General features: G+C 39.9%; 2 protein-coding genes across 2 annotated transcripts in view; one reads left to right on the plus strand and one right to left on the minus strand.

Annotated features, from left to right (window-relative positions):
• Positions 1 to 2,315: 2,315 nt before the first annotated feature.
• Positions 2,316 to 9,729, plus strand: TRIM59 (tripartite motif containing 59). The gene is made up of 3 exons (XM_006753813.2): positions 2,316 to 2,467; positions 3,381 to 3,453; positions 7,775 to 9,729. The coding sequence occupies exon 3, from the start codon at positions 7,778 to 7,780 to the stop codon at positions 8,984 to 8,986; it is 1,209 nt and encodes a 402-aa protein (XP_006753876.2). The 5' UTR covers positions 2,316 to 2,467; positions 3,381 to 3,453; positions 7,775 to 7,777; the 3' UTR covers positions 8,987 to 9,729.
• A 1,621-nt stretch (positions 9,730 to 11,350) lies between these two features.
• Positions 11,351 to 14,379, minus strand: part of SMC4 (structural maintenance of chromosomes 4) — a 36,638-nt gene continuing 33,609 nt past the window's right edge. The window contains exons 21-22 of the mRNA XM_006753814.2: positions 13,181 to 13,364; positions 11,351 to 12,501 (exon numbers count right to left, since the gene is read on the minus strand). Coding sequence (XP_006753877.1) covers positions 12,349 to 12,501; positions 13,181 to 13,364 — 337 coding nt within the window. The 3' untranslated portion in view covers positions 11,351 to 12,348. The remainder of the gene's footprint in view (positions 12,502 to 13,180; positions 13,365 to 14,379) is intronic.

The raw sequence follows: 14,379 nt of genomic DNA on the forward strand, positions 1-14,379 counted from the left end.
TTCTGCTGGGGAAGGGGTTAAGAGGTTTTATTCCCTCCCTAACTTCAGGGGAAAATCCCTACCTGGGGAAACAACCTTTCTCAGAGAGGTGACCTTGGTTAAAACACATAGTGCCAAGAAGGGGAGCAAACATATTAAGAACAGTATGCCATATACGCCAGGTCCCTTGAAACATATGCTCTGCAGATGTTTCTTCCCTGCAGCGACTGTGTCAAGCAGCAAGGATGAACCGGCTCCCAGCACTTAATCACACAATGATTCATATTAATCATTCTCAGACCATGTGATCATTACACGCCTTTGAAGAGAATCCTTTCAGTGTTCCAAGTCACATTTGGAGATACAGTTGAAAAGGGCTGTGTGAAAATTCTATATAATACTAGAGGCCTGGTGCACAAAGTTTGTGCACGGGGGGGGGGGGGGAGGGAGATCATCTCCTCAGACCGGCCTACACCCTCTCCAATCCGGGACCCCTCAAAGGATGTCCAGGATCAGGCCTAAACCGGCAGTCGGACATCCCTCTCGCAATCCACGATCACTGGCTCCTAACAAAAGTCAGTTAAGTCCAGTGAAAGCTATTTCTGCTTTCTTGCTATGCACACAACTCTTTTTAGGTAAGAAAGCATAGAGAGGAAAACACAGGTGGAAAAAGACAATAGGGCTCAAAGCATTCTGAAGCTGCAACTAAAATTTCTAATACAAATGCCATCTTGAGGAAAAGTAATTTATTTGGTCTATAGAGGAGGGAATCGGTCAGATTCTAAGATTCAGAAGGAATCCCTTATCAGACGGCCACAAATAGATATAACTATGTAGTTTTTATAGCGATGTGAAGTTTAGACTAGCTGTGAAAAACTTTTTGCTTGGGCCTGAGATCTCAGAGAAATTTGTCACAGAGATGTCCTGACCATTGTTTTTATCATGATTCTTCGACAGCCATATTCATACATTCTAGAGGCAATTACACTTAAAATTTAAAAAAACTGTGAAATTAAGAATTTATTTTTTATGGCAGTTTTAAGTTCACAGCAGAATTGAGGGGAGGGTATAGAGATTTCCCATGTATTTCCTGCTCCTTCCAAATGCATATCCTCCCCCATTATCAATTTTCTCCACCAGAGTGATATATGTTGTTACGTGATAAACCTACGTGGACATCATAATCACCCAAAGTCCACAGTTAACATTCACAATTATACTTTTTTTTTTTAAAGAGAGAATGATTTCATAGAGGTATACATTTATTGGTATGGAAAGACATCCACAACATTCTTTTGACAGAAGTTAAAAAGCTGTCTATCTGGAGGACTCTGTTTAAATAGAAAATATATGTGCACAATACAGTTGAAGTGCATATATGCCACCATGTAACAGTGGGTATCTCTGGACATCACCGGGATCCACATACTATAAAGAAACTTTTTTCAGTAACAGAATTGGAACAGACACCTGCGGTTCGTGCCTTGTTTCACCTGGTGTTGAAGGTTCCCTGTCATGACCTGCACAGGAACTTAAGACCTGCACGCAGTGCAACCCACAGCCCAGCAGCGCTCCTCATCCTACTTAGCGCGGTGGTTACGGGGGAAGCTATGAGTGTATCTTCAGATACAGTTGGATCAAGTTTCTCAAGAAAAATGGGAAAAGGACGACTGATGCGCATGTTTTCTGACTCTAGGCCGGGCTCAGAGAGTGACACGATAACGCGGAGAAACTGAACTGAAAGTCACGCATCCTGTGCAGTAATTTCAAGTGGAAAACACGGGCGTGGGAAGCGTAGGGAGAGAGGCAGGTCGTCCTCCTGAGCCCCAGGTCCCACCTGCACTCACAGGGCGAGTTCCCTTTAAGGACAAGAGGCCCCGCTTCCCACGCCAGCCCCGCGCTCGGGCAGGGCCAGGGGTCCAGGTTTCGAAAACAAAGCACCGGGATCAGGGGCCGACCCGCAGGCGTGCGTCTGCCGTCCGGGCGGGCGGAGACTTCTTCGCGCAGGGAACCTGCGAGGTACCAATGGACGTCCAAGGCTCCACGTAAAAAAATCGTCCTATGAATCGTTCCTGTATGAACTGTATGAGCCCATCCGGGCTCCGCGGCTCCCGGAAGCGTCCCATACCCCAAGCGCCACCCGCAGAGCTCCGCCCGAGGCTCCCTGAGGTCGCCCGCACCTAGTGCGCAGGCGCGGAAAGCCGGGCCTCCAGCCAATCCCTGGCGGCCACGCCCACGCCCCCGCAGGCGCCGTCGGCCGTTTACTTTCGAACGGCGGCCCCGCGCGCTTTCCCATTGGCCGACGCTCCGCAATTGAATGTTGCCGGGAGATGGCACCTGCGTCGGAGGCTCCGCGAAGCCCCGCCCCGTCTGGGCACCTGGAGGCCTTCAGGGCGGAGGGCGGGGAAGCGAGGCAGTGCTCGGCGTCCGCGTGGTGGCCGGCGAGCTCCGTTCTGGCTCGAGAGGCTGCCTGTCTGCCCCTCGCCGGGTGAGTGCAGGCGGCGGCGCTGGGCCCCTCTCCGCTCCCTGGGGCAGAGGCTGCTGTCCTGCGTGTGTGTGGAGGAGAGTGGAGGGGCGTGATGGAGGGAGTGGGCTGGGGGCCCGCATCTATTCTTCCCTCCGGCCGCATTTGGGGGGTTCGGGAAGCTCGTCCTCCTCTCTCCAGCACGGAACCGCCTCTCCGAGAGGGAGCGGCTCTCCGGGGTGGGGTCGGGGAGGGGAGCGGAGCGGAGCGGGGCTCCCTCCGCGGGAGCCGAGCCGGCGAAGGCACTTCGGGAGGGAGGCCCGGAGGCTCCTCGTCTGCCTCCGGGGAAGGGGAGGGGTGGCGGGGAAACTGCTGTTCTGAGCCCATTGGTCCGAGGTTCTTTTGAGGACTTACCAGGGGAGGAGTATTTGTGCCCATTTTACAGATGTGCACCCTCAGTTCTGAGGTGCATTAAGTGAACGTGACCCCAGGTCTCCCAATACTATTTTGATGGCAGAGCGGAAAGGTAAACAGGCGCCGTGATGGAGCCGCCGAAGTCGCTATTGCAGCGTTAAGCTGGCAACACCGTCCAGGGCCCTGGATGCCTCCTGTCCGCTGACCTCGAAGCGACCCAAAGTGGCCGCGAATGTTTGCCCCCGCCCGTCACCAGGTCGGCTGACACTCCTTAGGGCTCAGAAGGTACTTGACGTTAGAAAAGAGGCCCAGGATCATTGGGACTTTTAAGGAACAAATGATACCGCCCTTGCTGCTGCAGCAACTGGTGATGTTTTTCACTACTTCTTAAAAAAAAAACACAGTGTGGCAAGAGGAAGGTAAATATCAAAGACAGTGAGAGAGAAACCATTCTTGCGGTGTCCTATTTAATGTGTATTTTTAGAATGTAACTTCTGAAACATTAAAACTATTTTGATTTTAGAATAACAAGAATCTGGAAAAGTTGGACAAAATACAATATCTTCAGTCTCCAAACTAGAAGACCAACAAAGCAGGTAAGCTCTGGGAGAGCAAGTGAATACAAAGTATAAATTTTCAGAAAAATTTTACTCTCTGGTTAAATTGCATCACTTCTTTTTTAGTTTGGGGAAACAGGTTGATGCCAGAATGCAGGAAAACAGTACAGATGTGCAGAGTTAAAATTAGATCTGACGATGGGATTTTTTTTTTAATTTGAAAGAGTTATGGTGATCCTTTACTGTTTTGTTCAGTTTATATGTACGAAAATATTTTAAAAACTTAACCTACGTGTATAGGAGGCAGAATTATAGTATTTCTAAAGTAAGCCTTTAATTGCCTGAAATGTGCTTGTTATCAGTTAGGGCCACAAAGATGTGAACCCCAATCTGGGTGGTGGCACTTTTCCAGACTTACAGCTGACTCACACTGTACATCCTAGAGCAAGTCATCTAACTATAATGTAAATATTTAGTGATTGTAAAGTGGAGTGTTTCATAACCACTCATGCTTAGAGATGAAAGGCAATAACACGTTAGTGAATTAAAGCTTACAAATATTGTTTCCACGGGAGAATGGCAGTGATATTTTTGGTACTGCTTCATTCTCCATCATTTGTTGTCAGCGCTGGCCCAGCCATAACAGGCTGGTTAGACATTGTGGAGACTCCATAGGAAATCAGTCCCCAGGAGAAAGACTGCATAAAAAGTTTAGAAATTCAAAAATGTGTTTTTGATACTTAAACACCAGAAATTTGTGAAATAATTTGTTACTAGATGATGTAGCCTCAGGTGTCTTCCTGAGAAGATTTTTTATATTCATATTTCTTGGTGACTTTTAAAACAGAAGCAGGAAATCTTGAACTAATTTATCAATTTTTCTTGGGCTTTTAGTACTCATTGGAGGAAAAGAGCATTTATATTGGATTAATGAAAGTATGTCACTTTGATAATGACGGTGTATGGCTTCAGCTATGCTCTCTAGAATTGTTTTTAACCCTATAGATTTTGCTGAGAGTGTTTTTATTGTTGTTTCACGTCAGTAAATTACATATTGGCTGGGTACAGAATTCTGAGGTCCTGTTATGTCCCAGACCCTGTGGACATTGCTACGTTGTCTTCTAGCATTCCTTGTTGCTTTGGAGATGTTCTGGGTATTTGCTGAGGTGTAACCAACATCTGAAGACTTGGCTGGCTGCGGTCCGAGATGGGTCTTTCACTTACATGTTGACACACCTCATTGCTTGTCCAGTGGGTCTCTCTCAGCAACCTATCAGGCTAGTTAAGGGCCATACCCAGAACTGTTGCAGCATCACTTGTACTGTGTCCTACTGGTCAGAGCAGTCACACGCGTCCTGTCTAGATTTTGGGGGGGGAGAATAGAATTCATCTGTTGATGGGGGAGTAGCAGCGAAGTCACATTACAGAAGAGCATATGTGGGTGATAGTTGTTGTGGCCATCTTTGGAAATTACAGTCTCCCCGAGGAGAATTTGGAGACCATTATGTTCCTGTGCTCCTTTTTTAGGTACCTTACTTTTCTGCCAGGATGTTTATAGTATTTATTGCCTTTATTTTTTTTCTTTAAAATTTTATTATATTTTTAATTGCATGTTAATAGTTGAAATTAAAACAGCAGCATTTTAAGTTTATAATGAAAAAAAAAGGGCAGCTCTCTGCCCTCACTCTCTCCACTCCTGATTCCTGCACTCCAGAAGCAAGCACTTGCATTTCTTTTAAAGTATTCCTAAATAATAGGCCTTTTATGTGATTTCTTGATTTTTCTCTTATAGGTATGCATTGACTTCTTATATGGGAGGATTTAGTGCTTAAATGCAATTTCCTTCTCATATTCCCACCCCCCAATATAATTATATAATTTTCTTAGTTTGGGCTGTTATAGACTGGGTGCCTTAAGCATTTATTTCTCACAGTTCTGGAGGCTAGAAAGTCTAAGATCAAAATCTCACCAGTTGGGTTTGGTGAGAGCTCTCTTCCTGGTTTACAGATGGCCATTTTCTTGCTGGGTCTTCATATGGTGGAGAGCAGAGAGAGAGAGAGGGATGATGGGAACGTGTTTATTTTTGAGAACTCTCATGTCAAAACTATTTTAGTCAACATTGAAAAGTTTTCTATATAATAAAAGTGTAGTATGCAAATTGTCCCCTTGTCTGGGAGTTCAACCAGGAGGCGGGGCCGGCCGGGGGAAGGGAGGGAGTACCTGGCCGGCAGGCGCGCTAGGGACCCTACCAGTGCACAAATTTCATGCACTGGGCCTCTAGTTTTTGTATAGGTTTACAGTTGTGAGTACACAAAACACATTTATTCTTGTATTATTATTTATTCATTAATTATTGAATTATTTACTATTAACATATTTTTGCCCATCCCTGTATTGAAGACATTGATTCATTGTCTTATAGGGTCCAGTGTTGTTACATGCATACAGCATAACTAAAATCTAACATATTTATCCTAGAAAATATACATAGCCTACAGTTTTTTCCTCACAACATGAGGAACTGTATTTAAAGGGCCAGAAGGTTGAGAACCACTGCTTAAGAAGCAGTGTTTACTTGTGAGTGCTGACTGTGTGTCACATTTTGTGCTTTGGACACAATTTCTGTCCTTCTTGCAGGTTTACATTCTAATGGATAGAAAAATGTAACAAAATACAATCCAGTTAAATGCTGTGAAGGGGAAGTGCAGCAGTTTAGCTGAGATTAACAGGGCACTTAATCAGGAGATAAGGATTTAAGTTGAGATTTGAAGCATGAATAAGAATTTGGTTTTGAAAATGGTGAAAGGAGCATAGAGCTAAAAAGTCTAAAGAGGTTTTTATGTTTATGAAAAGTATAATTTCTTGTTTGAAAAAATATTTTTATTTTTAGAGAGTGGGAAGGAGGAGAGAGAGAGAAACACCGACATGAGAAGGAACATTGATCCTACCGAGGATTGAGTGTGCAACCTGGGCATGTGTTCTGCCTGGGAATAGAGCCTACAATCTTTTGGTGCATAAGATGATGCCCAACCAATTGAGCCACACTGGCCAGGGCGAAAGTATAATTTGTTTTCTCAAACTTTTATTAATCTTTTTATAGAGGAGGATTTGGTAATTACCTGAATGACATTGGGTTTTTTGTTTTGCTTTTTAAAATTCTTGAAACAGTGGTGTGACTTGATTTTTCTCTATACCTGGGATTGTGGCTTGCATTGATAGGTGCAAAGGAGAATTAAAAGGTGATAAGGTGCAAAACTGTAGGCTTGTTGGAAATGTCAGTAATAGCTTGCTAAGAGGTCAAGTTACTTGTGTCAAAGAGGGTCTCTGAACTATTGCTCAGCTTCTTGCATTAAGGAAAGATGACTAATGGTGTTCTTTACCACTCATATTCTAGTGGTCAGTAATTTTTTTTTTACCACACTTCATTTTTGAAACTGATTTTTTTTAAAAAATATATTTTATTGATTTTTTACAGAGAGGAAGGGAGAGAGACAGAGAGCTAGAAACATCGATGAGAGAGACATCGATTAGCTGCCTCCTGCACATCCCCCACTGGGGATGCGCCCGCAACCCAGGCACATGCCCCTGACCGGAATCGAACCTGGGACCTTGCAGTCCGCAAGCCGACGCTCTATCCACTGAGCCAAACCGGTTTCGGCTTTGAAACTGATTTTTATTACAAGGACCAATTTAAAAAAATGTTTCTCTCTTCTAAATCTTCAAATTAAAATTACTTTGACATTTCTAGAGTCAAAGCAGCCCCGCCTAGACTCTCTCCTGTTGCTTATTCTATCCTAAGCCTTCCTTGTTTCACTGTCTCCAGCTTTAATGAACGTGCTCTCAAAATTACAAATAAGTAAAAAATAAAATGACTTTAGAGTATTATACTATGTAAGCCCACCAGTCGTCCAGTTTAAGAAATAAGAAATTTATAATAAGAGTTACTAGAGAAATTTAGTAACTTGCTTTAGAAACTGTGGTTGAGCTGAGAGCATGAATTCTTTTGAATTAAAGAATATAATTTTGCTAAGCCTAACTTATTTTAGCATTTTAGAATGTAAGAAGTTTCACAGAGTAGTTATAATCATTAAGCAGACTTCAGCAGAAGACCGAATTTAAATCTTCATCACATAGGAACAAACTTAAGTAACTTCAATTTGAAGCATTAGAAATTAGAATTGTTTTGTTTTGCTCTTAAAGATATTGCATTAAATTAAAAAAATCTTAGTAAATACCTTAATTATCCCTTTTAAATGACAAGTACAGTATATTAACTATTCGGAGGGTAACAACTAAGACTTTATGTATGTGCAGTTATCTTTGTTATATGTAGACTTAAAATACTTTTTTCTCTTGACAGAAAATGTACAATTTTGAGGACGAGTTAACATGTTCCATTTGTTATAGTATTTTTGAAGATCCTCGTGTACTACCATGCTCTCATACATTTTGTAGAAATTGCTTGGAAAATGTTCTTCAGGCATCTGGTAACTTTTACATGTGGAGACCATTACGAATTCCACTGAAGTGCCCTAATTGCAGAAGTATTATTGAAATTGCTTCAACTGGTATTGAATCTTTACCTGTTAATTTTGCATTAAGGGCTATTATTGAAAAGTACCAGCAAGAAGATCATCCAGATATTGTCACTTGCCCTGAACATTACAGGCAACCCTTAAATGTATACTGTCTACTAGATAAAAAATTAGTTTGTGGTCATTGCCTTACCATAGGCCAACATCATGGTCATCCTATAGATGATCTTCAAAGTGCCTATCTGAAAGAGAAGGACACGCCGCAAAAACTGCTGGAACAGTTAACTGACACACACTGGACAGACCTCACTTGTCTTATTGAAAAGCTGGAAGAAGAAAAATCTCATTCGGAGAAAGTGGTCCAAGGTGATAAAGAAGTTGTTCTCCAGTATTTTAAGGAGCTTAGCGATATATTAGAACAGAAAAAAAAAAATTTCCTAACTGCTCTTTCTGATGTTGGCAATCTGATTAATCAAGAATATACTCCACAAATTGAAAGAATAAGAGACATGAGGAAGCAGCAGCTTGAATTAATGACATTGACAACATCTTTACAAGAGGAGTCCCCACTTAAATTTCTTGAAAAAGTTGATGATGTCCGTCAGCGTGTGCAGGTCTTGAAACAAAGTCCACTTCCCGAGGTCCAGCGTATTGAAATTTATCCTCGAGTAAGCCAAGTATTGAAAGAAGATTGGAGCATAACAGAAATTGGACAAATTAAGAAACTTCTCATTCCTGAAATGAAAATTTCTTCAACCAGGATGCCATGTTCCTGGCCTGCTGATGAAAAGGAAGTTGAATTTTTTAAGATTCTAAACATTGTTACAGTTACAATAATTTCAGTGATACTGATGTTGATCCTCTTTTTTAACCAACACATAATAACCTTTCTAAATGAAAATACTTCTTTGTGTTTTTCTGAAGTCTCTATATCTGTTTACCAAAGTTTATCTAACAATCTGCACAATTTAAAGGATATACTATATCGCACTTTATGTTTACTGAAGGAATTCATGTGGAAAATAGTCTTTCGTTGAAAATGCAAATCTAAATTCAAATAGGCTTTTTCTAAACAGGGACTAACAACCATTGCTAAATGGAGAAATATGGGTTGCATGGATAAGTAAAATAGCAAACTAGACTTTATTAGAATTGCAACAAATATATAAAAATATTTTAAATCATGTTTCTGTTGGATAGAAATGTATCAGAAATGAAGCAGTGTCTCTGGTTTTTGGTCTGAAAACTAGAATAAAATCTAGTTGATTTGAGTGCTTTCCTTTAAATGGATTTGAGAGGTTGACTTACTATTTTTGTGGCATTTAAACATTGTTTTACCAATATTGTCTTTTAGCATTAGTATGGTTGTAGTGATTGACTTTGCAGTTCTTCATAGCTTTTAGAAAAAAAGATGGTAAAATTTCTAAGTACCTATGCACTTATTTTTGATGTGGCTTGATTCTTTTGCATGGGCAAATAAAGATGGTGAGGTTTTAAAATCAAGCAGCAAAGTCTAAAATGATAAGGGGTTGCTTAAAAATGTTTTTGATCAAATAAACCAGATCCACACATTGTTTTAGATGGATTTAAGAGCCTTAAAATTGTTTATCAACATTCACTTCTAATAAAGCGATTGCTTTTGGAAATCTTAAGTGTTGTTAGAGAACAAACAGCAATAATTTCTAAGAAAGTATTCTGTGGTTTGTGTTACTTTAGGATTATATTTAACTTTACTTATACTGTCTTAATAAGGCACTCAGTTGCCAACTAAGTTCTTGGAAAAAATTTTGAAACGTTATGTATTCCGTTCTCATTAGACTTAGATGTCTACATGTTAACTGTATTTGTCTTAAAAACTTACACTTTTTTTTGCCATTCTCTTATGCTAATGCCTAAGTACCAATTTAATCTTATTTTCTTGAATTTTACTTAAAAGAGAGCCAACAGTAAGATGGCTGGCTAGGGCTGTTTATGACCAGCATCATAATATACCTCTCTACTGTGTGGGCAAAGAACATTTGAGATTTTGATTAAAGCATTAGTCACAACACAAAAACATGTAGCTTTAAATCCATGTAAATATTAATAAGCACTGAAATGTGTCAAATACTTAATTTCACATTTGTGAAGTAGGTATAACCCCCCCCCCCCACTCCCGCTTAGATGAAAAACCACAAAAAATTTGTTCAAGGCCATGTAATATATGGGGGACTCTTGCCAGTTTTTCGTGGACAAAACTTATATAGTATACATGAATACAGTCAGTACAGGCATACCTTGTTTTATGGCACTTTTGCAGAACATTGGTTTTTTATTTTGCGACTGAACGTTTAGCTGCACCAAAAAATTAAAACTTGCTGAAAACTCAGATGGTTAGCATTTTTTAGCAATATAGCATTTTTAAATTAAGGTATTTTAAAAAGATATAATGGTGTTGCATACCGAATAGACTGCAATTGTGTAGCATAAGCATAACCTTTATATGCACTAGGAAACCAAAAAAATTTGATTCGCTTTATTGTATTGTGGTGGGTGGTCTGGAACCAAACCCACAGTATCTCCCAAGTTATGCCTGATTCTTAAACATGCTGTTATCTTTTGTACTTTTACTGGGTAGATGAGATTGTGTAAAATTTAAAGTGTGTATTAAAGTATTTCTAAGTTTCACATATAACAAAAGTATATATTTTAATAAACTCTTTATATTTTACTTATATTGTCTTAATAAGGCACTCAAACTCAGGAGTGGTAACTTTGGAGTTTTCATATGGGTTGTGGGTGGGTATCATGCAATTTGTTATTAAAGTGTAATAAAATAATTCCACTCACCTCTACTCTCACTAATGTAAAAGCACTTGATTAATTTATAGCCTTTGAGTTACTTTTCCCTTCCATAATGATTGAAAACAAATGACCAGGCTGTGACATGTCACCCCATTGATCAGCAGGGTTGATTCGGCTGATCTGGCTAGCTAGGCATGGGTGTCTCCTTCCTTCCTCACCACTCCATGTGTGTCTCTCCCGAAACTGTCCGGGTTTAACCAGTTTTTCTGTCAAGGGGTATACAATTGCTCGCCTGCTAGAGCCTCCAAACAAAGCTCTCAAGCTCTATTTGTAGGAAAACTGGATATCAAACTTCCAAGATTCCAGACACATCCAAATGAGGCAATGCCTTTCCCCAGTGCAGTTAAAATTAAACAGGCCAGCTTGTGTCGCTCAGTGGTTGAGTCTTGACCTATGAACCAGGTCACATGCCAGGGTTGCGGGCTTGAACCCCGTGTGGGGTGTCCAGGCAGCAGCCAATCAATGATTCTCTCATCATTGATGTTCCTATCTATCCCTCTCCATATTCTCTGAAATAAAAATATAAAAAAATAAAATTAAAAAACAAATGACCACACTTGAGTTTCAGATCTTTATTTAAATGCACACTGTTACTTACATTTTGAATGGCTATGTTATGATACAGACCTTTGGATTTTTAGTGCCTAAATAATGCTTTACTGAATAATGAGCTAATTAACCCTTAAGTCCTCAGGATCAATATCTAGAAATTGAACAGGAAGGACAAAGACTTCTGATTCAATACCAATATTCCTTCTGAAAACCAAATGGTTGCCAACTTATTTCCAGTAGTATATTTCTTGAGCTAGTACAGTGTCAAAAACTGCTCCAAACCCTTGCAATGGGCAGGCAAAAACAATCCTCCATCTTAATTTCCATTTACACTGAAGACATTAACTCATATATATTTCATTCTTTTTATGAAGCAACTGTAGCGGGTATTTCCTTTTGTCACTGTATGCAATATCCTGGTCATGTTCAGACTTTCTCAGTTTGCTGCCCCCCTTGCAAGTATTTTAAACACCAAGTTTTAGAAAAGCATATAAACTAAATTCTCACCCTTATAAAAAATGACTCATTAAAAAATATGCTCCCAGTATTTGGGTAATAGTGATTGTCTAAATTAGTAAATTAAATGGAATGCCTTTGGAATTTATAAACTAATAGTTGGCAAGTTTTTCCACTGTAGGTCAAAGGTCCATGAGAGTATGTTGCATCTTGACAACATGAACTAGTTTAGAACTTGAATGTTAACTAACATTCTTTTAACTCTGCTGGTAGCAATGGGGGGGAAAGGGCAGTAACCTGAACTCCAGGCATCTTGTTTTCTCCATAGTCTGCTGCTTACAAAATTATCAGATTCTTACAATCTCCTAGAAGCAGGCAGGATATTTTATTAGACTTGTAACAGCATAAAATAGAAGCCAGTTTACATGATCAAGTTTAGGAATATGAATATTATACAGTTTATAATCCTTCACAAATAGAAAAATCAGTAATATAATACACTGAGTCTATGTTGATTCACTTCGACGAATCTTCAGTATAAACAAGTTTAACAAAGTCCTTTAGATGCAATTTCTTTTGGGTTTACTGCAACACTTTTTGTTATATTGTATGTCTTATAAATTCCAATAAGTCTATCTGAAATCTCAAACATATTATTTCGAAGAGAAATGATTATGAACTGGGCATTTTTTGTTTGTTCCTAAAGAGAAAGAAAGAATAAGTTAGAAATATTAAGTATTTAAAAGGTACATCATAAACATCTAAGCTTCTATTTTAGGCAATAAATTTAACCTAATATTGACAATTAAAATGAACAGGAATGATGGGATAGATAATTTATGAAACAGTATTTGGATTTGAGAGGAATTTGAGGATTTCTGGAAGGATGGTTGCTTAGAAGTCTTAGTGGATAAAAAAAGAAAAAGAAAAAGATGTAGCCTGGCCAGTGTGGCTAAATGGTTGAGCGTAGACCTATGAACCAAGAGGTCATGGTTTGTTTCCCAGTCAGGGCACATGCCTAGTTTGTGGGCTGGATCCCTAGTGGGAGCATGGAGGAGGTAGCAAATCAACGATTCTCTCTCATCATTGATGTTCCTCTCTCTCTCCCCCCCTCTTCTCTGAAATTAAAAAAAAAAAAAATCTAGGCAGAGACAGAAGGTTCTAGCTGTGTTTCTGCTACTAATTTACATTATTAATTTATATTTCACTTTTCCCAAATGGAAATATTTGGCTCAAGTAAAGAACTTTGCCTCCTTTGACACCCCAGGACACAGAGAACAGTTTGGAAAAAAACAATACGGTAAGTCAACAAATTCCATGTGCAATATCTGATGAACCTGTAAAATTTTTAGGGTAAAAACCTCTAAATGATTACTTACATATATATAAAATGCAACAATGGACACATTTTTAAAATCAAGGGCTGCATCAATCTCATCCATGAAGTACAGGGGAGTGGGTTTGTAGTGATGAAGAGCAAATACCAAAGCCAATGAACTAAGTGTTTTCTCTCCTCCTGAAAGGTTGAAAATCTTCTTCCAACTTTTCTTAGGTGGTCGAACACTGAAATAAAGAAAATCTTGTTAGTCCATAACTACCTTCCTCAGGAATTTCTAACTTGCTTTTCACAATTCTAAACTTTTTGGGGTAATTTTATAAAACTGTTATTGGAGGATGAACCCATAGGGACATCTACCAAAATTTTAAGATTTAAACCAGCAGGCAAGTAAGTACTTCTTTACGATTCTTCCCTCATTTCCAATGTAATTTTTACTCTGCAATTTTACATTCCTGATGTTAAACTTAAATGACTAAGATTTAAGAAAAAGATGTGTAAAATTAAATATTTGTTTGCACAGAATTTACGCTCTAAAACTGCCAATATGCAAATAATTTAGTATTTAGACTTAACAGAACAAGTTGCGTATTTTCTAATCTTCATACTCCACCCCTTAAAAAAAAAATACTAAGAACCTGGAGAACGTATAGAGCTATCTATAATAATAAAAGCATAATATGCTGATTAGATCAGACAGCTGAACGACCTTCAGACAATGCCAGGGCTGCAAGGGCTGAGTTCCTTGCACGAATTTTGTGTATGGGGCCTCTAGTCTACACTAATAAAAGAGAAACATGGTAATTGGCGTACGACCGCTACCCTTTTCATTGGCTAATCAGCAAGATATGCAAATTAACTGTCAGCCAAGATGGCGGCCGGCAGCCAGGCAGCTTGAAACTAACATGAGGCTTGCTTGTTTCAGTGACGGAGGAAACCAACGTTCCCGGCCTGAGGCTGCAGGCCTCTGAGCCTGCAGTTTAAGAAACTGTAACAAATACCACCGGACTTAAGCCAGGAGGATCACAACATTGTATGCAAAGGCCAGAAACCTACTTTCAGCAGCGGAGGCCTAAGAGCTGGAGCCAAGCCTCAAGCTAAAGCTGGCCCAGAATAATAATAATAAAAAAAGACAAAAAGGAGCGGTTGGGAGCTTCAGTCACCCCCAGCCTGAAAACAGCCCTCAGCCCCTCACCCAGACTGGCCAGGCACCCCAGTGGGGACCCCCACCCTGAAGGATGT

Source organism: Myotis davidii, unplaced genomic scaffold, assembly GCF_000327345.1.
Source record: "Myotis davidii unplaced genomic scaffold, ASM32734v1 scaffold570, whole genome shotgun sequence".
In the NCBI taxonomy this organism is placed as follows: domain Eukaryota; kingdom Metazoa; phylum Chordata; class Mammalia; order Chiroptera; family Vespertilionidae; genus Myotis; species Myotis davidii.

Bases quoted from the DNA above. Each gene is read 5' to 3' on its own strand.
- TRIM59 (XM_006753813.2), top strand. From the start codon at position 7,778: ATGTACAATTTTGAGGACGAGTTAACATGTTCCATTTGTTATAGTATT.